The sequence below is a fragment of the Aotus nancymaae genome, unplaced genomic scaffold (assembly GCF_030222135.1).
Source record: "Aotus nancymaae isolate 86718 unplaced genomic scaffold, 86718_ANA_hifiasm-v0.15.2.pri h1tg000072l, whole genome shotgun sequence".
Lineage (NCBI taxonomy): Eukaryota > Metazoa > Chordata > Mammalia > Primates > Aotidae > Aotus > Aotus nancymaae.
In genome coordinates, this window is record NW_026988487.1 from 9,751,956 (window position 1) to 9,779,515 (window position 27,560).

General features: G+C 48.8%; 2 protein-coding genes across 3 annotated transcripts in view; one reads left to right on the forward strand and one right to left on the reverse strand.

Moving 5' to 3' along the window:
* DGKE (diacylglycerol kinase epsilon) overlaps positions 1 to 8,828 on the forward strand; it is a 59,584-nt gene extending 50,756 nt beyond the window's left edge. The window contains exons 12-13 of one of the 2 annotated variants that reach the window (XM_064367581.1): positions 1,971 to 2,043; positions 7,243 to 8,828. In XM_064367581.1, the coding sequence (XP_064223651.1) occupies positions 1,971 to 2,033 (63 nt within the window). In that variant the 3' untranslated portion in view covers positions 2,034 to 2,043; positions 7,243 to 8,828. Of the gene's footprint in view, positions 1 to 1,970; positions 2,217 to 7,242 lie in introns of those variants that run through there. The other variant, XM_064367582.1, reaches the window with a different exon arrangement.
* Positions 1 to 27,560, reverse strand: TRIM25 (tripartite motif containing 25). Its single transcript, XM_064367580.1, has 11 exons — positions 26,923 to 27,560; positions 22,266 to 22,361; positions 17,955 to 18,188; positions 15,065 to 15,229; positions 13,323 to 13,383; positions 9,359 to 9,385; positions 9,002 to 9,043; positions 8,057 to 8,083; positions 7,700 to 7,741; positions 7,513 to 7,620; positions 1 to 4,257 (listed from the first exon to the last, which is right to left on the reverse strand). Exons 1-11 carry the CDS (start codon positions 27,520 to 27,522, stop codon positions 3,728 to 3,730), a joined length of 1,932 nt encoding a protein of 643 aa, XP_064223650.1. The 5' UTR covers positions 27,523 to 27,560; the 3' UTR covers positions 1 to 3,727.

Sequence of the window (27,560 nt, forward strand, 5' to 3'; positions counted from 1 at the left end):
TGTATTTATGATTATTTTATTATGAAGGATACAAGTCAGCCCCACCAGCCAAATAAGACACAGGGAAAGGTCTGGGAGGGTCTCGAGCACAGCGCTCCCGTGGCCTCTCTTCATGGAATTAGGGCACACTTCCCTGCCGGCACAGCCACGGCTCCACCAACCAGGAAGCTACACTGAGCTTTAGTGTCCAGAGTTTTTCTTGGGGTTTCATGATGTATTGATTAAAGCACTGGCCAGATGACTAAACTCAGCCTCCAGTCCTCCACCCCCATAGGTCAGGCTGACTCAAAGCCTCAACCCTCTATCACACAGATCAGTCCTTCTGGTGTCCAGCCCCAGCTCTGAGTCATCTCACCTCTTAGCGTAAGCTCTGGTGTGATCCCGTGGCCTCACAAATAACAAAGACACTCCTATTACCCTGGAAAGGTCAAGGACTGAAAGACTCCCTCCCAGGAACCAGGGACAAAGGCCAGTACAATTCTTTAGACAACCTCCAATGCACACCTCCTGCACCTCCTACCCCAATTCAAACAAGGATAAAATCCACTAAACAGGGCCCATTGCTGGCCTGAACTATTTTTGTTTCTTTTTTTGAAACTTTTTATTATAGACATTTTCAAACATATACAACAGTGGAACGAATAATATAATGAACCCTCACACCTCCATCCCTAGTAACTGATTATCCATTTGTGGCTTACTCTTTCATTGATACCCACCCCCTTTCCCTTAGCCCCCACGGTTGGATTGTCCCGCAGCAAAACCCAGACGGACATCCTATCAGTCTGAGAATTCCTTATCAAAAGCTTCCCAAAGAGGAGCTCTACCCAGGGCAGGACTAAGTGTGCTGGCTATAGGTCTGCTGAAATCTCAACCCTTGGGAGCCCCTGGGTGGGGCCTGGACAGGTCCCTGGGCAGTAGCCATCTGTAATGGGCAGCTCATTTGTTGACAACAGCATGACGAACAAACTGCACTTTCTACCCACACTGCAATGCGGGAGAGAACGCCAAACACTGCTTTATAGCGTTCAAAGCTTCTGAGGCACGTCAGCTAGCCCTGGTCTTGTCTACAGCCATGATTATCTCCTTAACGAGTTAACTCTAAAAAAATTAAGCTCAAGAAATACTCCTAATTAATTAAAATCAATAGTGAGAAGCAGAATAGGGTCAAAGATAACATATTAATATTATTGATCGCACATCGATTTCAGAGTACTTAAAACAGGAATAATCAGTCACTGCATCTTGAAAAATACAGACTTGATCCTAACCTTTTGTTTATCATGCCACACTGACGGACAGTCCTGGGTCCAGGATAGTATTTTATGTTTGTGTTTCTGGGAATTTCTGATACTTCCCAGTACACCAGAAGAGTGTTCCCCCTCACACATGCTAGCAGGCTTCTCCTCCCTAATGGAACGGAAAGAGTGGTGAACAGAATGATCCTCTACTTTCTCATCATATTCTACAAAATGAGAAGTCAGATGGACACAAAAGTTCTTCCAACTCTAGGACTCCAGGGTTGTGTGGCAGCCCTGCAAGGCTAAGTTAAGTTAGGTCTTATCATTGCAAACAGAATGGTTAAAGACAGCAGGATGCACTCCTCAATTTACAACTCCAAAGCACCTTGCACAGAGCTCAGCTTTGGTTACCTACTTGACCCTCTTATAAACAGAGGGACTCATGCTTCCCTACCCTGAGCTGCACATTTGCCAGGGAAGGAGCCTCCCTACTGTCCTCATTTCTGCAGAAAAGAGTCAGAGCAGGAGCCAAGGATTAATCTCTGGCATTCTACTCCTCTAAGCCTAGCTGTTTCACAAGTATTAATTGGTTTCAGACAAGGCTTTCGTTTCAGAAAATCAATGAAGATGCTTTTGATCATCTTCAAAAGCAGAGAAGAATCACCAAAGAACTTTTCATCCAAGTAGTAAGGAAGAAAACTTCTAAGGACCACATATTACCTATTGCAGGGATGTCTTCCCTACAAAGACTACTGCTCTCCCAATGAAGTGAAAATCCTTGCTGGGAGATGACACCGATCAGGTATGTACCTGCATGTCAGGTGTGTACCTGTCAGGAATATCAAGTGCTCTGCCCTGCCTAGAGTGCCCTAGAATTCCAGCATGAGGCCTGAGATGCATTACATTCTCAAATATCCATATGAAAAGGTCTGGGGTCTCTACTTCCCCTGGTGACCTCTTTTCATATTATAAGAAGCTCTAAGCAAAGCCTAGAGCTGAACTCATTTCATTATAAGAGGTTAAGTTCCTCACACTTAACGTCCTGACAACATTGGGCTATAAGGAGCTTGGGGAAAATCCAGCAATCCATTCACTCCCGCCCCTTAGTGGACTGGGTTATTTTCACTGCACAGAAACACTGCAGGGAAAACAGCCACTTGTGTGACCCTCTTTAACTCATTCCCTCCCGGATCAATGTGAGTTTATGGAACTGGCTCAAAGGAGGAAGGCAGAAGCGGGTAGGGCCAGCCCCAGGCTCTGACTCACACGAGGGCCAGTGCTGGGTCTGCAGCCTGTGGCCAGGGATGAACAGGAATGTTCCTGTTCCCCATGAGGTTTGCTAAAAGACCCTTTTGGTGCCAGGTTGCCACCCCAGCAAGTGGTCTAGTGTGGTCCCTGAGGCAGCCTGTCTCCATGATAGCAGGCTTCAGAGATCCAGCTTAGCTGGCTGTTTGTGCTAGCTTCAGTGGTACCTGCACTGTCATTCTGTATCTCACAATCCAGGGGAGAGGAGCTATCGCCAAGAAGAGTTGTCAGTAAGAAAGCAGGACACTCCAACACGAGCAAACCCACCAGGCTTCTGTTGACCCAGGGCAGTGTCCCCCTTGCCTGGCAGAGTTCCTTGCCCTGCAGCCAAGGCTATGGGAAGCAAGGCCTCCAGCAAAGCTCATGGCTGCCACCAAAGCATCTCTGCCAAGATGCTTCTCATGACACTTGGGAGGGATTTCCATCCAAACTGGACCGGGGTCACCTGACCTTGAATCACAAATCCAACACAGGCTCATTCCAGTCATGGTTTGAAGCTTTAGCTGAAAAGTTTCCTGTTTGAAAACCATCAATGGGGAGTGATGGGTGAGCAGGGTAGGAAGGGAACAGCACTATTTTCCAGTGGAGGAAGAGGGCATGCTTTAGGAAACTCTGTTCTGGGTAGAGACTGCTGTGGGTGTTTCCTCAAGCACAGCTAATAACCAGGAGATCGAGCCCCAACATGCGGGTAATGGAGGTTGTGTAATTCAACCAAATTCAATGACTTTGGAATTTTAAAAACATCTATGGTAAGTAATCAAAACACCAAGATCTGAAGGCTACCCCAGAGAGCAAAGGGGCAGCCTTCAGATCCAAGTGGCCCAAGACAGACCCTACAGTAGCTATGGATTTTTTCTAAGAGGAATTGGGCACTCATGACTTCACTCCCCAGAGCTCTGCCCAGCTGCCCAGCAGGCTGGAGATTTCCCAGAACAATGGGAAGCATATCACCCTGCCCTGATAGGCACTAGGGGGTGGAAATGCCTCCTTGCCCACAACACAATCACCTCCACCCCTTTTCCCTGGCTAAATCCCATCTCCCACCCTCCTGCCTGCTCCCCTCCCATGCTCCCAATCCTTGGGACCTCTTGGGGAATTCTCCAAGGAGAGTTCTGCCTGGTGGATTTTCACTAGGGTTTTGGGACCTCTGCAGGCAGTCAGTCCAAGTGTCCATGGCCTGCCTACTTGGGGGAGCAGATGGAAAGCGTGGCACCAGCGGAGAACACCCAGAAAGCTGGGTACAAAGGCTCAGTAAAGTCCACCTTGAACTTATACATCAGGTGGACCTTGTCAGCAACAGCGAAGAAGATCACAAAGCCGTGGTCACAGTTGAGAAGCACACCCACTCGTGTGGCCTTGGTAGAGGGCAGGGTTTTCTCCACGTTGTTGTGCCAGGCAGAGATCTTGGTGTTGAACCACTCCACGCACCAGGAGGCGCTGTTGCGGCCGAGCCTGCTCTCGGGGCCCTGCCGGTCCATGCTGCCATAGCAGATGCCTACCCCACAGAAGTTGTTCTTCTGCAGCTCCACCTCCCAGTAGTGGATCCCCTTCTTGTAGCAGTGCAGGCCCAGCACCTGAGAGCAGTACGTGAACCTCTGGGGATGCGGCCGGTAGTTCTGAGGCATCTCAGCCACAGAAGCTACTGTATAGTTCTGTGACAGAGCCACCTTTTTGTGGGTAGTGTTGTAGTCCAGGATGACTTTAACGTAATCTGAGAAAACATCAGCCCAAGGATTAATTACAAGGGGCCCAAAGTGCTCTCACTTTTAGACCTTTCCCAATATGGTACTATTTATTCACAGTTTTATCCATCCATGCACCCATCTACCCATTTGTCTGTCCATCCATACATCTAACTATCTGTCTATTCATCCATCTATCTGTCTATCCATGTATCCATCCATTCATCTAGCCATCTACCCATGTGTCCATATACCCATCTATCCACTCATCCATTCACTTATCCATCCTTCTGTCTTTCCATTTATCCATTCATTCATTCATTCACTCATCTAGTCATCTATCCATTTATCGATCCGTCCATCTATGCACCCATCCATTATCCATCAACTCATCTATCCATCCATCCATCCATTCTGCCCAGCCAGCCATCTATCATCTATCAGTCATCCATGTGTCTGCCCATTCATGCATCCAAAATAATTTACCAGGCACATGACTGACACAGATTCTGGTTGCCTCATGGAGTTCACACTCCAACAAGCAAGGCAAGTCCATCGGTAACAACACTATGAGACTCACACTCTGCCAAAAGCGTAGGCACACACTGTAGGGACACAGAGATAAGGCAACTGATGCTAAAGTTGGGGAACATTTTGCTGACAGGCTGGAGCTGGAACCAAGTAACAGAAGATGAGAACTAGACAGAGGAGAGAGAAAGGCCATTCCAGACAGAGGGAATGGTGAGGGTGAAGCCATGGAGTGCCAGAAGGGTAGGTGTGTGCCAGGATCGAGGAAGCTGGGTGGCTGGGAACACAGATGTAGCAGGAGAAGGGAAACACGTTGGGGCTAGAAAGGGAAGAACTCAGGAGTCTAGACTTTAACTGGTGGGCAGCAGGGAGCCAAGCAAGGTCTGTAAGCATAGACATGGCCTGATTATATCCTTGGTGTGACACTAGCATGTCCTCCCTACCCTTCCTGCCACTTACAAGCAGTTCCAGATCTGAGGATGAAGCTCCCCTCAGTGTCATCCCCATACTCAATCTCCTCTGCCCCCGCCCTCACAGGAGATCCTGGGGACCCATGGGAAACAGCTCATGGGGCAGCAAGGCAGACAGGGACAAATCTTAGCTTGGGAACTTGGAAACCAAGAGAACTGGACTTTCGTCCTAGTCTCTTTTGTCCCTACTCACTTGCTAGGTGGCTCAGGGGCATGGCACTTTTCACTGGAGCCCGAGTTTCCCCCTAGGCAAAATGAATAAGCTGTGGGGAAAAAAGGCCCTAAGTGGCTAGAACTTTACTTTCGCTGCTTATGCAGCTGCCACCGAGTGCACAGCAGCTCCTGAAACACGTGGCTCAGCACCACCACCAGCAGCTTGGGCAAGAGTTAGCCCCAGCCCAGGGCTGGTCTGGGCTTCTCATGGGGGGCAAAGACAGTGGGGAGCTACAAGGAGGCCAGCCCTGAGAAACTAAGGGACCCACAAATCTCCATCAAGTCTGCTGCAGCTGCAGATGAAGGAAGGGCCTGAGGTGTATTTTTCAGTGACTGGTTTTGGCCACCACGTGGAAGTGGGTACTGCTGGCAGGTGCTGTGTGGAGTTTTGCATGTGGGTGCAGAAGAAACAAGAAGAGGGCAAGTGGGCAGGTCCTAGACCTGGCCTTGATGAAGGAACTCCACCCACTTCCAGGTTGAACAAGCTTGCAAAGGAGCCTGACTAGAGGGGTGGGTGGAAACCCAGCGGGGTGTAGCGGCTCAAGGGTTAAGGGGAGAGAGTGTCAGAAGGAGGAGGAATGCCACTGAGAAGTGAAGCTAAGTAAAAGCTGAAAGGCATCCCTTGGATTTTGTGACACAGAGGCCACTGATGACCTCAGAGCTGCCTGAGTCAAGGGCAGGAGAGAGGTCAGACTGCAGTGGCAAAAGGATTAGACTTCGGGCTCTCACCTCGGCCCCACACTGCAAACCTGGACAGCTAAACACTGAGATTCTGAGTGAACCAGTCTCGGGGGCAGCCTGGGCATCGGAGATTCTAAAAAGCTCCCCAGAGGATTCTAACACGTGGCCAACAGTTGGGAGCCACCAGTGTAGACAATCTGCAGAGCTGCTTTTCCCCAACCGTCCTCAAAAGGACCATGGAGGAAATGAGCTAAACATAAAAGCTTTCCGTGCTTGCCTGAGTCTGACCCTGTAGAACTGGAACAGGGCACAGGAATTTGTTTTTTGGGTTTTTTTGGTTTTGTTTGTTTGTCTGTAGAGACAGAGTCTCACTCTCTGTTGCCAGGCTGGAGTGCCGTGGCACAATCTCAGCTCACTGCAACCTCTACCTCCTGGGTTCAAGTGATTTTTGTGCCTCAGCCTCCCAGGTAGCTGGGATGACAAGCGTGTGGCACCATGCCTGGCTAATTTTTTGTATTTTTAGTAGAGATGTGTTTCACCATGTTGGCCAGGCTGGTCTCGAACTCCTGACCTAAGGTAATCCACCCGCTTTGGCCTCCCAAAGTGCTGGGATTACAGGCATGAGCCACCACACCCAGCTAGGAATTTGTATTTTTAACAAGCATTTGGGTGAAAGGGAGGCAGGAAACTGTTTTGGAGCCAAAACAGTTTTGCTGGGTTTGTTTTTGTGATTTGGAGAGATGTAAACACGCTATAGATAGGCAAGCCTCGGTAGAGAGGCTGAGAGTGAAGAGATGGGAGTGGAAAGGCCTAAGAGAGAGCAGAAGACTCCAGAGAGCACATGAGGTGCAGACTCCAGAGCCCAGGGCCAGGGACCAGCCTTGGGAAAGGGGCCAGGAGGCGAGGAAGGGGGCATGGTAGATGCAGGTGTGATGACAATTAACAGAGCAGGGGGAACCCCTTTTTCACTGTCTCTCTTTTCTGTGAAGCAGAAGGTGGGCAGGACAGGGAAAAGGCTGTGGGAAGTCTTGGGAATGGTGGCTCTGGAGAGTGGTGGGGAGGGGACAGGGGTCACCAGGCAGGTGAAGGCTGGTGACCACAATCGCCCCGCCTTCTCTGCAGGGGACATGCAGGCGCCAAAGGTGAGCTCAGCAAGGTCAGAATGGACAGCAAGAGGAAGAGTCAAAGGACCCATTGTGAAATCTGAGCTGGTGAGGAAAGAAGTCAAGAAAGGCACTGATGACTGGGAGAAAATAAGGGAGCAACAAAGCAGAGGACAAGTGAAGGGAAATGGCTGAGGTAGCCGGCCAGCTGGCCTCACACAGAACTGTACAGAGTGGCTGAGGAGAGACAGAACCGGCGGAACCGCGCACGAGCACGGAAGCTACTCACACTCCAGGAGCTCAGGTCTGGACTTGGCCAGGAAGGTCTCCAGCACCTTGGCCTTGAGAGATGCTGCGTTTGGCTGTGAGCTGGCACCTTTGGCTCCAGCGGCTGCAGCTGAGAGAGGAAACAGAGAGCAATTTGCAGAACAAACTCAGAGCAGACACCCCAAAGCTTCTTGCCCATGATAACTCACCCTCCGAGCCATCTTGTTCTAATTCCACTATCAGTCCCGAGGCTGTAAGGAAAGAGAAACATGATACAGAGTAACGGGTTGGCCTCTACTCCCTTCCACGCTAAGAGCAGCTTCTACAAACACACACCTGAACAGCAGGGCAACACAGGGGACACCAGATGGGGCTAAAGTCACCTTATTCATCTCACTCATTTATGCTTGTCCTCCCCTCCAGACTCAGGCTGCTGCCGCACAGAATGGAATCATACAGATCCCAGTACAGAAGCCTGATGAGAGAGATCCACTCTCGCTACCAGCATTTAGTTCTGTGCTCGGGCAGTCTCAAGAAACAAACAGTTGCAGAAATGCAAAACTTACAAGGTTTCTTGGATTTCTTTTTCTCTTCTGCAAAAGAAAGTTTTCAGAATTAAGATCTTTTAAAGCACAACACAATGACATTTTCAAAATAATAACATTCAAGTGCTTGAATTTGACCCAGTCAAATAAAAGGATGTTTTCACTTGAAAAATAGAAGGAGTCAGCAGGCAAAATGAATCTATAGTGATAGAAACCAGCATCAGTGGACATGGCAGGCAGGGACTGATGAATAAGGAGCAGGAAGGAATTTTCTGGAGTAAGGAAAATTATCTTGATTTGGATAATGGTAACACATGTATGCATTTGTCAAAATAGATCTAACTGCACATTTAAGATTTACTGCAGGGAAAAAAGAGATTTACTGCAGGTAAACTATATTTCCATAAGGGAAGAAACACAAATAAAAACCAAATAGGGAATCAGCAAAAAAAAAAAAAAAAAAAACTTGCCAAGGGCTGGGCGCACGGTGGCTCACACCTAGAATCCCAGCACTTTGGGAGGCCAAGGCACGGCGTTCACTTGAGCTCCGGGTTAGAAACCAGCACGGGCAACACGGGGAAAACCCACGTCTACCAAAAGTACAACAACAACAAACAACTAGCCGGGCGTGGTGGCACACACCTGTAGTCTCCGCTACTTGGGAGCAGAGGCAGGAGAATTGCTTGAGCCCAGGAGGTTGAGGCTGCAGTGAGCTGTGTTCTCGCTACTGCACTCTGGCCTGGGCAACAAAATGAGACCCTGTCTCAAAAAAAAAAAATGCTTTCCAAGTCCTTTGCAAATATCTGGAGTGTGTACCTACAAGAAGTGAATTTGGCTAAAATAGTGATTCTCAAAGTCTGGTGCCCAAGCCAGCTGCAGTGACATCACTGGAGAATCCCTAAGAAATTCAAATTATTTGCAAACTCAGAGTGGACACCCCAAAGCTTCTTGCCCATGATAACTCACCCTCCGAGCCATCTTGTTCTAATTCCACTATCAGTCCCGAGGCTGTAAGGAAAGAGAAACATGATACAGAGTAACGGGTTGGCCTCTACTCCCTTCTACGCTAAGAGCAGCTTCTACAAACACACACCTGAACAGCAGGGCAACACAGGGGACACCAGATGGGGCTAAAGTCACCTTATTCATCTCACTCATTTATGCTTGTCCTCCCCTCCAGACTCAGGCTGCTGCCGCACAGAATGGAATCATACAGATCCCAGTACAGAAGCCTGATGAGAGAGATCCACTCTCGCTACCAGCATTTAGTTCTGTGCTCGGGCAGTCTCAAGAAACAAACAGTTGCAGAAATGCAAAACTTACAAGGTTTCTTGGATTTCTTTTCCTCTTCTGCAAAAGAAAGTTTTCAGAATTAAGATCTTTTAAAGCACAACACAATGACATTTTCAAAATAATAACATTCAAGTGCTTGAATTTGACCCAGTCAAATAAAAGGATGTTTTCACTTGAAAAATAGGAGTCAGCAGGCAAAATGAATCTATAGTGATAGAAACCAGCATCAGTGGACGTGGCAGGCAGGGACTGATGAATAAGGAGCAGGAAGGAATTTTCTGGAGTAAGGAAAATTATCTTGATTTGGATAATGGTAACACATGTATGCATTTGTCAAAATAGATCTAACTATTTAAGATTTACTGCAGGGAAAAAACTATATTTCCATAAGGGAAGAAACACAAATAAAAACCAAATAGGGAATCAGCAAAAAAAAAAAAAAAAAAAAAAAAAAACTTGCCAAGGGCTGGGCGCACGGTGGCTCACATCTGGAATCCCAGCACTTTGGGAGGCCAAGGCACAGCGTTCACTTGAGCTCCAGGTTAGAAACCAGCACGGGCAACACGGGGAAAACTTATGTCCACCAAAAGTACAACAATAACAACGACAACAAACTAGCCGGGCATGGTGGCACACACCTATAGTCCCCGCTACTCGGGAGCAGAGGCAGAAGAATTGCTTGAGCCCAGGAGGCTGAGGCTGCAGTGAGCTGCGTTCTCACTACTGCACTCTGGCCTGGGCAACAAAATGAGACCTTGTCTCAAAAAAAAAAAAAGCTTTCCAAGTCTTTGCAAATATCTGGAGTGTGTACCTACAAGAAGTGAATTTGGCTAAAATAGTGATTCTCAAAGTCTGGTGCCCAAGCTAGCTGCAGTGACATCACTGGAGAATCCCTAAGAAATTCAAATTATTTGTCAGGCCCTGTAGCTTATTCCTGTAATCCCAGCACTTTGGGAGGCTGAGGCGGAGGACTGCTGGAGGCCAGGAGTTCAAGATCAGCCTGGACAACATATCAATATTCCATCTCTACAAAAAAAAATTTTTTTTTTAATTAGCCTGGCTTGGTGGCACATGCCTATAGTCCCAACTACTCAAGAGGCGAAGGCAGGAGGATCACTTGAGCCCAGGAGTTCGAGGCTGCAATGAGTTCTGTTTGCACCACTACACTACAGCCTGGGCAAAAGAGTGAGACCCTGTTTCTTAAAAAATAATAAATAAATGCAAATTCTTGGGCCCCAAGCCACAGTTGCTGAATCAGAAAGTATAGGGGTGAGACTCAGCAATCTGTGGTATACAAGCCCTCCAAGTGAGTCCAAAGTTCACTCAAGTGGGCTAGAAGATTCCAGGTTCCTTCTTTGCCGCCTTCCACAACACTGGAATGAAAAATCATATCCCTGCCCACCTGCAGGACACCTGACATCACAGATAAACCCTGCTCTCTCCTATTACCCTCTACCTCCCCACCAGACCTCTGCCACACCACGAAGCCCCCTGGTTTACCACTTCTCCTATTTCAAAGTCACATTGCTCACAACTGCTCGTTCTCTGCCCCATTTCCTCACCTTCTGCCACTTTCCCTCCCACTCCCTGTGGACCAGCATCCTGGGAGGCCCAGGCTGTGACATCAATCTAGGGCACAGGCCCCTCCTTCATCACTTACCTGTAGCTGTCTCTCTGCATTGGGACTAGTCCACCCCTGCTCCCCTATTTCCCCATTTCAGCCTAGAGGAGCCTTGATTCATTCCCAAACTTAACTCTCTATTCTCCAGGGTGTCATTCTGCTGTGGCAGGAGGCCCTTGCCTCACTGGGGAACACACTTGCCTGCTGGCCGGCATCCCCAGCTCATTCATACCGAGGGAGGAGGTTTCAGAGGAAGGTGACTGGGGAAGGACACAGGCCAACAGTACTTTTTTCACTTCCCTTTTCACACAAAGTACCCTTCGAAGTTTTCCTGCCTAGCTAAGGGCTCCTTCCTCCATCTGCACAAGGCATCCCAGCCCTGAATTGGTTCCATTCAGGGACCAATACCACACTCTGCCTGCTACAGTTGACCTAAATACTAAGCACAAGCAACAACAAAGAGCAAACCCAGCTTTCTCATTCCCCACAACACCAGCAGTGCGCAGCCAGCCCTCCTGGGTTCACGTCAACTTTTCAGGGAAGTGATGACAGCTGACATTTCAGTGGTATATGAAGATTTCAGTGGTACATGGACATCTCTGGCACATCGACATCTCGGGGCAATGGACATCTCAGTGGCATATGGACATCTCAGTAGTACACCGACCTCTCAGTGGCACACGGACATCTCAGTGGCACACGGACATCTCAGTGGCACACGGACATCTCAGTGGCACATGGACATCTCAGTGGCACATGGACATCTCAGTGGTACATGGACATCTCTGGCACATCGACATCTCAGTAGCACACTGACCTCTCAGTGGCACACGGACATCTCAGTGGCACACGGACATCTCAGTGGCACACGGACATCTCAGTGGCACATGGACATCTCACTGGCACACGGACATCTCAGTGGTACACGGACATCTCTGGCACACGGACATCTCTGACACACGGACATCTCAGTGGCACACGGACATCTCAGTGGTACACGGACATCTCAGTGGTACACGGACATCTCTGGCACATCGACATCTCTGGCACATCGACATCTCAGGGGCACATCGACATCTCAGTGGTACACGGACATCTCTGGCACACGGACATCTCTGGCACACGGACATCTCAGTGGCACACGGACATCTCAGTGGCACATGGACATCTCTGGCACACGGACATCTCTGGCACACGGACATCTCTGGCACACGGACATCTCAGGGGCACACGGACATCTCAGGGGCACACGGACATCTCAGTGGCACACGGACATCTCAGTGGCACACGGACATCTCAGTGGTACACGGACATCTCAGTGGTACATGGACATCTCTGGCACATCGACATCTCAGGGGCAATGGACATCTCAGTGGCATATGGACATCTCAGTAGTACACCGACCTCTCAGTGGCACACGGACATCTCAGTGGCACACGGACATCTCACTGGCACACGGACATCTCACTGGCACACGGACATCTCAGGGGCAATGGACATCTCAGTGGCATATGGACATCTCAGTAGTACACCGACCTCTCAGTGGCACACGGACATCTCAGTGGCACATGGATATCTCAGTGGTACATGGACATCTCAGTGGTATATGGACATCTCAGTAGTACATGGACATCTCAGTGGTGTACAGCTCATAAAGAGCTCTCACAATCAGTGTCCCCTCATCACTCACAATCATCCTGTGGCCTTGATATCACTATTGGCCACATTTGCAGACAAGGAAACAGGATCACTCTTCCCCCCAATCCCCACGTCAATGGTGCGTGCTTGCCCAACAAAGGGGATAGCACCACTAGGAGGGCAAAAATGGATTACTGGGGGAGGGGGAGTGAAAAACGATTACTCTTTTTATGTGTAAAAGCACAGAACATAAATAGTAATGCAGCAGATATGTAGTATTAAAATTTCATGGGTTGCAATTAGGAAAAAAAACGATTCAGAGGATAAAGCAGGAGGAGTGTAATAGGAAAAAAAAAAAGGTTGAGAAACATGGTAATAGCAGAAGCCCATTACAACCCAGAGGCTGAACATTGCTCAGCTGCCAAGGAGGTTTAGCCTCCGCCCTTCCTGGACAGCTGTCAGTCTCCTTGCTCAAGGCTCTACCCAAGGACTTGGGTATAGTAAATATTTCTCAAAACAAGCCAGCTTCAGGATTCTTGCTGTTCCAGACAGCCCAAACATGCAATGCTGATGGAAAGGGGAGCTCCTGCAACAGCCCTGCAACCCCCAATGGTGGGGGCTGCCACCAACTTTTCTTCTGCTGAGGTCCAGGGCCCCACAGTGACTTGGGATGGGCCGTAAATGATTTGGCCAGAGCTACGCTGTTGCCATGGTGACAGGGGTGGGGCTACTTACTTGGGGCCTTCTTCCCAGGGCGTGCAGATTTGTATGTGGACGCTGAGTCATGCTCTCCAGGGTCACCTGTGTCAGAGAAGAAGGGCTCAGTGTGTGCAGCTCCTCTCACTGACCTGAGAAGCCAGCTTTGCCATGGGTGGCTGGGCGGGCAGAGGGTTTACACAGACAGCCCTTTCCTCCAACCTTCCCCATCTCACCATTTACAAGAGCTACAAACAAGCTCATCTAAGAACCAATTTGGTGTGTTCCCTCTTTTGTCTGACTTAAAATGTAGCGAGGGTCACATCTGTTTTCCACCAGCACCCAGTTCTGGGGCCTCTGAGACTCTCTGAACTTTGGCTTCTTCGAGCATACAATGGAGATGGCTTCACCTTGCTCATGGTTGATGTGACTCCTAAATGAGATCAAGGTGCCTGGCGTGTGGCAGAGGCTGGATCAACACTTGTTCCTTTCCCACTGTTTTTTCTCTCCCCTCCTCCCACACACCAACCACCTATCACTTTGCCGATCACACCACTGCACTCCAGTCAAGGCAACAGAGCCAGACTCTGTCTCAAAAAAATAATAATAATAATAATTAGCCAGGCATCATGGTGTGTATCTATAGTCCTAGCTAATTGGGAGGCTGAGGCAGGAGGATTGCTTGAGCCCAGGAGTTTGAGGTTACAGTGAACTATAATCACACCATTGCACTCCAGCCTGGGTGACAGAGCAAGATCCTGTCTCTAAATAGCCCCTGCCTTGATAGAGATCACAACCTAGTGAGGGAGATCTAGGGGGATCCTGAGGAAGAGTACGATGCTGCCCATGCAAGAGCCCCGAGAGGATGATGAGGGCCCCAGGCCCAGTCTGAGGAGTGGGAGCAGTGGCAGGGAAGGCTGGCTATAAATGTAATGTTTCGGTGATCTCTGAAGGGTGAGAGGAATTAATTAGTGAAGATGGTGGAGTTCAAGCCTTCTGGAGAGTGGGGAGGAGCACACACAAAGGCCCTGTGGCAGGAAGTTTTGCATATTTGAGGAATTGAATGCAGAGAGATGCATCGGAGGAGTTGGGGAGCACCTTGGGGCTGGAGAGAGACCAACAGGGCCTGACCTGGCTTCTAGACCAGAGTCAAGGGTTTGGTCTGCATCTGGGAGTAATGGGAAGCCTAGTGAGAGGGCAAAGCCAAATAGGTCCCAGGAGATGAACTCTGCATCATGAAAATCTCTCTCTGGCTGCAGTGGCAGATGCAGAGGGTTTAGGACGCTGCCACAGTCATGGGGCGACAGGTGACGGCAACGGATGCAGGAACGGCAAGCAGCGCTTGGATCAGCGGACTGAGTTGGGAGATTAAAAGAAGTGAAATTTGGCAATGGACTGCATATGGGGTGATGAAAAGGGGGTGTCAAAGAGGAATTCCAGGTTTCTCCTCCAAACGAGCCATTCTGCCACCAAACACAGTAACAAGCCCAAGTCCATTTAAAACCCATCCAAGTTGGCCTCAAGATCACAGGCAAAAAGAGCCTGTCTGTCCAGAAAGTTCAAGCATTAACATCAAGTCCTCAAAAATGCTTTAGGAAAGATTCTAAAGGTCAGAATGAAGCAGAATCCCCACCCGCCTCCAGAGGGAGGGCAGATATTTCAGGAGCCCTGAAACTCAGGCCCCAGTGCTCGGGATCAGGCCCCGATCTCCCATCCCAAAACATTGAAGGGACCCGCCAGGTTGCAGGGCTCTGCAGAGGGCAGCATAGGGGGCTGCTAAGGTCACCTGAGCTGGTGGTGGGCTCCTGGAGCTGCCTGATGCACCGCTTCAACTCGGTTTTGAGGTCTAAGGTGCTCTGGTGGATGCCTTTTATCAGCTCGTGGTTCAGTTCCACCTTGGGGACGTAGACTGGCTTTGTTGAGATTCCTCGCAGTTTTGATGCTTTCTGGAACATGCCAGGGGGTTAGTGCAGGCAGCTCTGGTGATACCAGGGCCTAGGCCCAGTCCTCATGAACCCCAGGAGGCTCTCCCCATGCCCATGAGTGCTAAGTCCAATTGACCTGTTCAACTTACAGGCCAGAGGTCACCAGGAGTTAAAATGCCACTTGAAGACACAGTAATCTGAAGCTGAAGGGACCCCAGAGGTCACTCATCTTACTGATAGGGAAACTGAGGTCTAGTCATGGCAAGAAGCCTGCCAGGAACTCTGCTAGCTGGTGTCACAGACACAGCTGGGACCAAGGTGTTCTGAGACCCCAGGATGATGCTCTTTCCACTTGTCCAGATGAGGGTAAAAAAGCACAGGAAACTCAAGACCACCCTGATCCTAGGAAAACAGCTCTAATCACACGTTCTGATAACAGATAGGGGTATCTTGAGGGATGTGGAATCCAGCCAAGGAACATCTTGTGAGAAGGGAGGGTCTTCCTGGAAGTCCCAAACTTTGAGGCAAAATAGGGTTTTACAGTATCAAGAGGCCCAGATATGCACCCAGATCCTTTGAGAGCTTGGGGCAGCTGCTTCAACAGACAGGAATGAGCACTTGGGATGAAGCTTAATGCCATCCAGACTAGGCACGTATCAGGCTTCAGTGCACAGAGAGAAGGTTCCCATTCACTCCTGCACTGTCTCGCCACCCCCCGATCCGAAGAAGGAATCTGGGCCTTTCAGGTATAGTTGCAGGTCACTCAATCAATGGGGCACACCACTATATGCCAAGCACTCTGCTATGTGCCGGTCAGATTGGCAGAAGGATGAAGGGGGGTGATAAGAGATGGGCTTACAGCCAAACAGCCATAAAAAAAAGCACGTCTGAAACATCAGCCAGTGCTACTGTAGCAGCAGTGTGGCATGCTTGGGAACAAAGACACAGCATGGCAATGGGATCCAAGGCCCTGGAAGGACATGACGCATGAGGGAAGAATGTCCAGCATGGCACCTCACCCATACCTACTGTGTCTGGGGAATGGTGAGTGCATAAGGCATGAGCCAGGGACAGATGATAAGAGATGAGGCTGCTGACAGAGACAGGGCCCCTCGTGTCCCTCGGCCCAGGACCTTGCGAGCCATGGCAAGGGACATGAGGCCAGAAACAGCAGGGGGCCTGTGCTTTAGAAAGACACCTTGATACAGTCTGGATGTTCGTTCCCTCCAAATCTCATGTTGGAATGTGATCCCCAGTGTTGGAGGTGGGGCCTGGTGGGAGGTGTTCGGGTCATGGGGGCAGATCCCCCATGCATGGTTTGGTGCCCGCCCCATGGTAACAGGTGAGTTCTTGCATGAGCTGGTTGTTTAAAGGAGGCTGGCCCTTCCTCCTAGGTCTCTTGCTCCCTCTCTAATGCTGTGGCACGACTGCTCCCAGCTTCACCTTCTGCCGTGAGTAAAAGTCTCCTCACCAAAGGCCTCACCAAAAGCCAAACAGATGCTGGTGCCGTGCTTGTAAAACCTGTAGAACTGTGAGCCAAATAAACCTCTTTTCTTTATAAATTACTCAGTCTGGCCAGGTACAGTGGCTCACGCCTATAATCTCAGCACTTTGAAGGCCAAGGCGGGTGGATCACCTGATGTCAGAAGTTCAAGACTACCCTGGCCAACATGGTGAAACCCCGTCTCTACTAATAAAAATTAGCTGGGTGTGGTGGCTCACGCCTATAAATCCCAGCTACTCAGGAGGCTGAGGCAGGAGAATCACTTGAATCTCGGAGGCGGAGGTTGCAGTGAGCCAAGATCATGCCACCGCACTCCAGCCTGAGTGACAAGAGCAAAACTCCATCTCTATATAAATAAATAAATAACTCAGTCTTACGTGCTCCTTTATAGCAATGCAAAAGGGACTAACACACACTTCCAGGGGCTGCTGGAGAAAGGATGGGAGGAAGAGGCAGATTGTGTGTGGTAGGCAACATTCTAAGATGGCCCTCAAGCCCCCGACCCTGACTGATGTACACACCCTATACAATGCCCTCCCCTTAAGCATGGGCCATGTTGAATGAAATAGGACGTCGTCACTCCTGTGATTAAGTTGTGTTATATGGCAAAGGGGATGGAATATTGCAGGTGTAATTAGCATCTCAAATCAAGTGATTTTTAGTTCATCAAAAGGGGAATGATCTGGGGTGGCCCTGACTTAATCAGGTTAAAAGCCCTTAAAAGGGGGATTGCTCCAGTGCAAGACACCCCCCACCCGCAAAAAAAAAAAAAAAGACAAAAAAAGAGGGATTGCATCTTTCTAGAGGAGAAATTCTCATGCTGGCCTTGAAGAAGTCAGCTATCAAGCCTAAACAGCCAGCAAGAAAGAGGGGGCCTCAGTCCTACAACCATAAGGAACTAAATTCTGCCAGCAATCACATGAGCCTGGAAGACAACCCTGAGCTCCAAAAGAAACAGCCTGGCCAGCCCTTGCAGACTGTAGCCTGGTGAGACCCTATACAAGCCACCCATAAAGCCATGTCCAGATTTCTGAGCCAGAGAAACTCTGAGAGAATAAATATATGTTTTTTGAAGCCCCTACATTTGTGGTAAGTTGTTGCCCAGCTCAGAAAACTAATACAGCATGTGTCTCAGGGATGCTTCCAGTGACCTCTTCCAGTCCCCAGCTCCTTGAGGGCCCTATCATCAACAGCATGACATCAGGCAAAAAAAAGGTTCAGCAATGCCTCCTGGCAACCCACCTCCAGAAACTCGAACTCATCCCCCTTGGTCAGGCCCCGTTCAATCTCCTCCTTCACTGTCTGGATCTCACTCTTCTTCTTGAGGAGAATCTGATAAATGCTGTCCAACTTGGTGTTGACCCTCTTCTCCTCCTCCTTTATCTTCCGTGTCAAGGTGGTCTCTGAGGCGTCCAAGAGAGCCTTCATTTCCATGTATTCTTGTCGTAGCTGCTCCACCTTTTTGTTTGCAGTCATCTGAGAGGGCCGAGGTAAGAAGGTGCTTGTCAAATGGGCAAAAATGCTGAGGCTGCAGCCCCAAGCGTTGGTAAGATGTGGAGTTCCGGGAACTCTTACCTGCACTTTGTGGGAGAACAAACCACTTTGGAGAGCACCTTGGTAAAATCTAGTACATTTGGAGGTGCTCATATGCTATGACTCAGCAACTCCAGTTTTAGTAATATATGCTACAAAAACTCACAGCCACCTGCCCCAGAGACATGCACAAGAATGTTCACAGGCAGCACTGTCTGAAGTAGCAAAAACCTGGAATCAACCTGAACGTCCATTGGTAGAAGGCTTGACGCAAAGACTGGGAACTCTTCGTAGGATGGAATACTAAACAGTTATGAAAATTAATAAACTGGAGCTATGCATGGATGAATCTCTATGAGAGAAAAACAACTTGCAGAAGACCAACCATATGATGCTCTTTCAATACAGCTTAGAAACAAGCAAAATGGTAACATGCACAAAGAAACACGTAGGAATGAATGAATAAATTCAGGAGAATGGTTACTTCTGGAAGAGAGGAAGGGGATAGAATAAGGGAGAAACAGGGCCAGGCACAGTGGCTCATGCCTGTAATCCCAGCATTTTGGAAGGCTGAGGCGGGCAGATCACAAGGTCAAGAGATTGAGACCACCCTTGCCAACATGGTGAAACTCCATCTCTACTAAAAATACAAAAATTAGCTGGGCTTGGTGGTGCACACCCATTGTCCCAGCTACCTGGGAGGCTGAGGCAGGAGAACTGCTTGAATCCAGGAGGCAGAGGTTGCAGTGAGCCAAGATCACGCCACTGCACTGCAGCCTGGACGACAGAGCGAGACTCCGTCTCAAAAACAAAAAAAAGAATAAGGGAGAAACAGACGGGAGGGGCTGCAGCAATGATATTTTATTTCTTAAGCTAAAGGCAGTTCATGGCAATTTTTAAAAATAAAAGTCAGGATGCAGCTCTGGAAAATTTCTAAGAATATCACGCTCTAGAACTGTACTTTCCAATAATATAACCACCTACTACATGTGGCTACTGAGCACTTGAAATGTGGCTAGTCCAAACTGAGACTCAACGTGAGTGTAAAATACGTACTGGCTTTCAAAAGCTTCATACCAATAAAAGGCATGTAAAATATCTTACTGCTTTAAAATTGATATGTTGAAAGAATAATATTTCAGATATACCAAATTAAATAAACTGTAATATTAAAATTAATCTCAGCCAGGTGCAGTGGTTGATGTTCATAATCCCAGCATCTTAGGAGACTGAGGCAGGAGGATCACTTGAGGCCAGGAGTTCAAGACCAGCCTGGGCAACGTAGTGAGATCCCTTCTCTACACAAATAAAAATAAAAAAAACTATTATTCCTATAATATTATTATAAAAAATATAATAAAAATTATTATTCCTATAAAAAAATTAGTATTCCTAGCTGGTGGGAGGTGTGGGGTGTAAAAGCGGGGTAGGCTGAGTCAGGAGGATTACTTAAGCCCAGGAGTTCGAAGCTGCAGTGAGCTATGATTGTTCCACTGCACTCCAGCCTGGATGACAGAGTAAGATCTGTCTCCAAAAAAGATAAATAAATAAAATAAACCTAATGTACTATTCAAATTAATTTAAAGTTACATCTGCACTCCCACTGTATTTCTGCCGGACAGCACTCCTTTAGCAGCTGCAATTTTGTTTCCCATCTTGGATAGCCTCAATAGCTGCTACGGTTTGAATGTCTCCTCCAAAGCTCATGTCGAGATTTTATTGCCATTGAGGTGATTAGGTCGCGAGGGCTCTGCCCTCATGAATGGATTCATGTTCTTCTCACAGGGGTTTGACCTCCTCTTTCCTGTCTTACTCTCCTGCCTTCCATCCTTCTGCCGTGGATGATCCTCACCAGATGCCGGAAGCATGCTCTTGGACCTCTCAGCCTCTAGAACTGTGAGCCAAATAAACTTATCTTTGCAAATCCCATTCTGTGGAATTCTGCTATAGCTGCAGAAAATGGACTAAGACGATAGCTCAGAATCAAACACAACAAAGAAAAAAAACACACAAGAAGGACAGCAGACTAGAATAGAGGAAGTCAAGTATTTCTTCACCAATCTTTTTTTTTTGAGACGGAGTTTTGCTCTCATTACCCAGGCTGGAGTGCAATGACACGATCTCGGCGCACTGCAACTTCTGCCTCCTGGGTTCAAGAGATTCTCCTGCCTCGGTCTTCCAAGTAGCTGGAACAACGGGTGTGCGCCACCATACCTGGCTAATTTTTTGTATTTTTAGTAAAGATGGGGTTTTATCATGTTGGCCAGGCTGGTCTTGAACTCCTGACCTCAGGTGATTCATCCACCTTGGCCTCCCAAAGTGCTGAGATTACAGGCGTGAGCCACCACACCCAGCCTTCTTTGCTAGTCTTTTACTGTGCAACATCTAATATGACTACAAGTGTCTCCAGTGTTCATTTTCCCCTTTTTCCTTTTGGTAAGAGAACATTCCTGGAGTTTCTTCTGGGCATGTGGCTACCCAGACTACGTTTCCCAGTGTCCCCTGCAGCTAGGCTAGGCGACGTGACTAGCTCCTTCCACTGACACATGACCAGGAGTGATATGTGCAACAGTGTGTCACTTGTGTAAAGGGAAATTGCTTGTTGCCCTCCACTTCCTCTTTGTCCCTTTTCTCACAGGCTAGAACAAAGGTGTAATGGTAGCCCAGCTTCAACCAAAGAGGTTGGGACAATGCTTTGTGGAATAGTAGGGCAATAAGAAGGGAGGACCCTTAATCCCCGAATGATGACATGAACCCCTAGTCTGGGTTACTCATGTGTGGGTTTGGACTGTCAGCTGGCAAAATAAACTTTGATCATATTTAAGCCTCTGAATTTTGGTGTATCTTTGTTACAGCAGTTTAACCTGCCCTCTAGCCAATACAGGTACTTTCATGTGCATCCTTTCATTTGTCCCACAATCATCTTCAGAAAGAAGTTGTGCCTCCATTGTGCAAATGAGAAAACAAAGGCTCAGAGATCTATCAACAAGACCAAAGTGACACAGGCTAGTATGTGACAAAGCTGGTATTCTAACCCAGACCTCATCTAATTAAACCAAAACTGCTGCAGTAAAACTGGATGCTGCAGCTCTGAAACAGGGTAAAAATCTGATCTTTCCATTTAAAGGCAATTTAAATGTACTGAAAATCTGAAAACCAGAGGGAACAAAACCATTCCTAATTTAGCACTCCAGCACTTCCACTATGATCCTTCTATAATATTCCTTTTCAGTTTTTTTTTCCCTATACTCTCTGTAATGGGTTAAATGCTGGGCCCCAAAAGTCATGTCTGTATACCAGAACCTGTGAATGTAATCTTATGTAGGAAAGAGGTCTTTGCAGGTGCAATTAAAGATCTTGAGATTCGATCATCCTCGATTACCTAGGTGGTCCTTGAATCCATTGACAAAGGTCCTTATTAGAGATGGAAGACAGTGAGGGAGGGAGAGACAGATATGTGAAGACAGAGGCAGAGATTGGAGTGATACAGTAGAATATCTGAGCCACCAGAAGCTGTAAGAGGCAAGGAAGTCTTCTCCCCTAGAGACTTCGGGAGTGTGGCCATGCCAACATCTTGATTTTGGACTTCTGGCCTCCAGAACTCTGTCAGAATACAATTCTGTTGTTGTAGGCCACCAAGCTTGTGGCAATTTGTTACAGTAGCCCTATGAAACTAATATACTTCCTTTTTATAAATGGGTGCAACCCTAGGAGGTATATACTTTTGCTTCCTCTTTTTCTCCCACTTTGTATCATATCCATTTTTCTGAATTACTACTTTTTAACCCAAATTTATAATGATTTCCCCACAGTGTGGCTTATAGGTAATTTTCGGCTTGGGTTTGCAAAGGATCTCTCTTCGACACACAGCTGTGTGCATGCTTTGCAAGGTTGGTGTTGCATCCTGACATTGTGAGTGCACCCAACACCAACCTTGTCATGGTCAGAGCCATGCCTGTCCTGCCTGGAGGCTGAGGGAGCCACAGAGTAGGGCTGGCATCAGGGAGCCCCGCCACTCACCCGAATATCCTGCTGCCTGGCCCTCACATCATCCAGCGCTCTCGACGCCCCGTTGATCTGACTGTACATGACAGTTACTTTGTGCCTCAGGGTGGCCTGTGGGAAAAACAAATGAGGGTGAGAAGGCACCTCTTCAGCCCAGCCCCACCAGAAGCCATCCCTGGATCTATCCCACAGGATAGATCCCTTCCTCTTCCACTCCACCAAGTCTTGCCACCCTAAGTTCTGTCACCCGAGTCCTGACTGCTTGGAGCTTTTTGAGGCATTCTAATACTTACTACCTCCCTTTATCCTTTTCAGAGGACAGTACAGACCAGGGTTCCAGTCCCAATTCCCAGCTGTGCAACTGTGTCCTTCACCTCAGTTTTCTTGGATACAAAATAGAAACAACTGTCCCCAGCTCATAGAGTTATTGGGAGGATTAATTGAAACAATGTAAGTACTCAGCCCAATGCCTGGATCTTAGGAGAAAAATGCTAAATGTCAGCTTCAGCTTATATTATTATGAGTTTCTTCTCTACCCATTTTACAGCCAATGAAACTCAGGCAAGGAGGACAGCAAGGTGGTCAAGCTCACACAGGAACAGAAAGAGCAGGGACAGCTGTTTCAGTAATGGCAGGTGGGGCCACTCAGACCAACCCTCCCACTGCAAACAGCCAGGAAAGCAGTCCAAATAATGGGGCAGGGAGGGGATCTGCTAAAAGACGCTGGAGTCAATCAAGCAGAGAATTAAGAAGCCAAGGTACAGGAGAAGAGGGAAGACAGCCCAGAGAAATAAGCCTGATATCTAGAATGTTCTCTCCGGACGCATCTGCCAATCCCAGAACAAACTTGGGAGCCTTTGTCAGCCTCACAGGGCAGGGAGACAGAAATCAGAGTCCAAGGCTCACTGCAGGCTGGGACCAGCAAGGACTGGGAATAAGACGAAGCAGCCAGCCAGGTGCAGTGGCTCACGCCTGTAATCCTAGCACTTTAGGAGGTCCAGGCGGGTGGATAATTTCGGCTTAGAAGTTCAAGACCAGCTTGGGCAACATGGCAAAACACTGTCTCTACTAAAAATACAAAAATTTGCCAGGCATGGTGGTGCACACCTGTAGTGCCAGCTACTTAGGGGGCTGAGGCAGGAGGATCACTTGAACCCGGGAGGCTGAGGCTGCATTGAGCTGAGATGGCATCACTGCATTCCAGCCTGGGTGACAAAGTGAAACCCTGCCTCAAAAAAAAAAAAAAAAAAAAAAAAATGAAGGCGCTCACAGGAGCTGAAGTCCAGCTGCAAATCTGCCCAGTCCCTGAAACGAAATTAAGCTAATTCAGAATTGCTACGCCCCAGCGTTACCTCCAGAAACAAAGACATATTGTATATGAAGGAAGCTAATATCATCCTCATCTGATTTCTACTAATTTTCATCATCAATATCTGAGTTTCCTACCTCCCTGCTAGACGAAATACTGGGGCACAGAAATGGGAAGGAAAATCACCACAACCACCATAATAACAGCAGCTAGTATTTATTATGCACTTACTGTATGCCAGACACTGTTCTAGTGCTTTACATATATTAACTTACCTAAAGCTAAGAACAATACTATGAGGTAGGAATTATCCAACCTTTACAGACAAGGACACTAAGGGACGCAGCAATTAAGGGACTTGCCCCAGCTACACTACTAGTGACTGGCACAGCTTAGATCCTGGTATTAAAATCATAGACACATGCCCAAACTGAGCATGCTGGAGATTTCTAGAAAAAAACCATTTCCTTTCCCTAACTAGCAGGCACAACACACTCTGGCCCTCTCTTCCACTTTCCAGACTCTTCAACTCCACCCAAGACATTCTGGGCAGAACCTGATTTTGAATCTGGATGTGAACAACCCAGTGACAGTCACATGGAGGCAGGGACCAAGGCCACACCAACTCAACCCGGAAAGCCCAAGTTGCTCATGATGTTTCAAACTTGACCCCTGTGACACTGACCTTTGACCTGGCCTCTAACGGTGGCCAAGATAAAGTGTGGGCCAAAGACCAGGCTTAGGTACATCTGGCCTTGTGGACCTCAGAGCAGGAAGAGACCTCAGAACACCCCGAGGCTGCCCATTGCTTCACTTCCAAGAGCTGCTCATAGCACTGCTCCCTAAGCCCTACATTTTGAAAGATTTTATGCCCCATTAATCAAACACACATGGCAGTACCCTCATCACAAATGGTACCCACACGACTCCACATCAAAGGAAAGTGGCCCAAAAACTTTGGTAGCAGCAATAATCCCCTAATCAAAGGTAAAGGACTTTTTGAAATTCTGAGGATCCCTTCACAGACTGGAGACTTGGGTCTTCCACACAGGAGGCACCAGAGTCTCAAGTCCGCCCACACCAGTGGCCAAGACAACCCAGCCCCCAAGACCAAGGGCATTGCCCAGCTGAGACTGGCTCTGCCAACAGTGATGAGCAGCAGTAGCAGGGCTCAAAAAGCAGACCTGTTAGAGGACTCAAAAAGTCAGGACAGCGGAGGGCAGGCATTCAGAGAGGAAGGCCTATTGCAAGGATTAAACAGCAGAGTTTAGGCCAGGCTCCTGGCTCACACCTGTAATCCCAGCACTTTGGGAGGCTGAGGTGGGAGGATCCCTTGAGGTCAGGAGTTGAAGACCAGCCTGGACAAGATAGTGAGATCCCATCTCTACAAAAAATGTTTTAAAATGTTAGCTGGGTGTGGTGGTGCAGGCTTGTAGTCCTAGCTGCTCAAGAGGCTGAGGCAGAAGGATCCCCTGAGAACAGGGTTTAAGGTTATAGTGAGCTATGATCATGCCACTGTACTTCAGTCTGGGTGACAGAGTGAAAATCTGTCTCTAAAAGAACAGATTTAAAAAAAAATAAATCTGAGTTTATAGCCAGGCATGGTGGCACACCTGTAGTCCCAGCTACTTGGGAGACTGAGATGGGAGGAGCATTGAGGCCAGGAGTTCAAGACCAGCCTGGGCAACATACTGAGATCCTGTCTTTACGAAAGAATTTTTTTAAAACTTAGCCAGGTGTGGTGGCTCATATTTGTAGTACTATCAACTCAGGAGGCTAAGGCGGGAGGATCACCTGAGCCCAGGAGTTTGAGGTTACAGTGAGCTATGATCACCCCACTGTACTCCAGCCTGGGTGACAGAGTAAGATCCTGTCTCTAAAAGTAGAAAAAAAAGCCAAATTTATAGCCAGGTGTGGTGGCACAACTGTAGTCCCAGCTACTCAGGAGGCTGAGATGGGAGGATCCCTTGAGGCCAGAAGTTCAAGAACGCCTAGGCAACACAGCAAGACCCTGTCTCTAAAAGAAAAAAAAGCCAAGCTTATATGCTACACAAAGCTGGACGCAGACCCCCAACTCTGACCTTGCTCAGGCTACTGTCTCCTTTGACAACACGAAGACTGGTCTTGTTCTCCCTGAAGGTGCTGTGAGAATGAAATGAAATGAGGCCATGCTTTGGATCTTAGACTGATGTAACAAAAGGTGGTTTGATTTCAGCCTCTGCTTTGAGTCCACAAGGGGAAGGTATGATCCCCAAACCACCTAAAAACATTGCAGATCTGAAAGGCCCTTAGGAATCCACCTAGTCCCACTGGCTTACCATACTGGTGAGGACCCAGGTCCAGTGGCCAAACCCTGTGCTCAAAGTCACATGGCCAGGACAGAGGACACTATGGTGCAAGAGTGTTGGCTCTCCCTGTGGCTCTGATCCAGTTGACTACGGGGACGCTGCCCACCCTCCCTCTCAGTCCTCTAATAACAACCCTCCTTGATCACAGGAACTCTCTGGCCCACCAGAGGCTTTTGCTTACGTGACCTCAACCTTCCAGGACTGTTTGGTGCTCTGAACTCTATGGACCTGGATACGAGGCTGGTTCATGGGGAGAACCTGCAGCCTATGAAATCAAACCAACCTGGGGGCAAATGCCTGCATGGCCATTTACTGCATTAGGTCAGGCTAAGTTCATTTCTCTGGACCTCAGTAACCTCAACTGTAAAATGAAACTAATCGTATCCACCTTCTGGGTGCCACCAGGATTTAGTGAGGGAACAGAGGTAACCTCCAAGGTTCATAATTGACATTCAAAACCCTCTACTAAACACCATCAGATAGTGGGGTGCAGTGGCACACGCCTTTAATCCTAGCACTTTAGAAGGCCCAGGTGGGCAGATCTCTTGAGCTCGGGAATTTGAGATCAGCCTGGGCCACATGGTGAAACCCCATGTCTACAAAATAGTACAAAAATTAGGGAGCCTGTGGTCCCAACTACTTGAGATGCTGCGGTCCCAGCTACTCTTGAGGCTGAGATAGGATGATCCCTTAAACCCGGGAAGTCAAGGCTACAGTAAGCTGTGATTCTGCCACTGCACTCCAGTCTGGGTGAGAGGAGCAAGACCCTGTCTCAAAAAAAATAAAAATAAATAAACACCATCAGACAATGACAGGCTTATGGCCAGTAACCTAACCTGTCTTCATGGATGATGGGAGGGGACTATATAATCTCCCAGCCCTTTTCTACTCCTCGAATTCAGGCCCATCTCCCCAGGGCATATCCAGAGTGTGGCAGAGATGTCCGTGATGGGGCCCCTCTGCACGACCCGGCAGGCCCAGGCTGCCCTCTGCGCCCTCCCGGGCCGTTTCCTACCTCCAGGTCGGCGCTGGCCTGGCTGAGGGATGCGGGAGAGCAGGCCTTATGCTCCACCAGGCAGATGTGGCAGATACACTCGCTGTGCTCAGGACAGAAAAATTCCCTCAGCCGATTGTGCTGGGGACATTTGCGGCGCAGCAGGTCGCGAATGGGCGACTGCAGCGGATGGTCCTGGAAGGTGGGGCTGTCGAAGTGCGGCTGCAGGTGCTTCTGGCAGAAGGAGGCCATGCACACCAGGCACGTCTTCACGGCGGCCTCCTTCAGGCAGTGGTCGCAGGCCACCTGGGTGCCAGGGCTGGGTGCGGAGGCGCGGGCGGGCGGCGTCCAGCCGTCGGCGGCGGGTGTCTCCCGGGCCAGGTCAGCCTGCAGGAACTGCTCCACCACATTGCACAGCACCGTGTTCTTGTGCAGCTGCGGTCGCGCGTGGTAGACGGCGCGGCACTGCGGACACAGGTAAGGCGAGCCCTGGACTGCCCACGTCTCGTTCAGGCACGACCCGCAGAAGTTGTGGCCGCACGGAGTGGTGACTGGCTCCTTGAAGGGCTCCAGGCAGATGGAGCACGACAGCTCCTCAGCCAGGGGGCACAGCTCCGCCATGGCGCTCCAAAGGGTCAGGACGCCACTGCTGCGCCCGC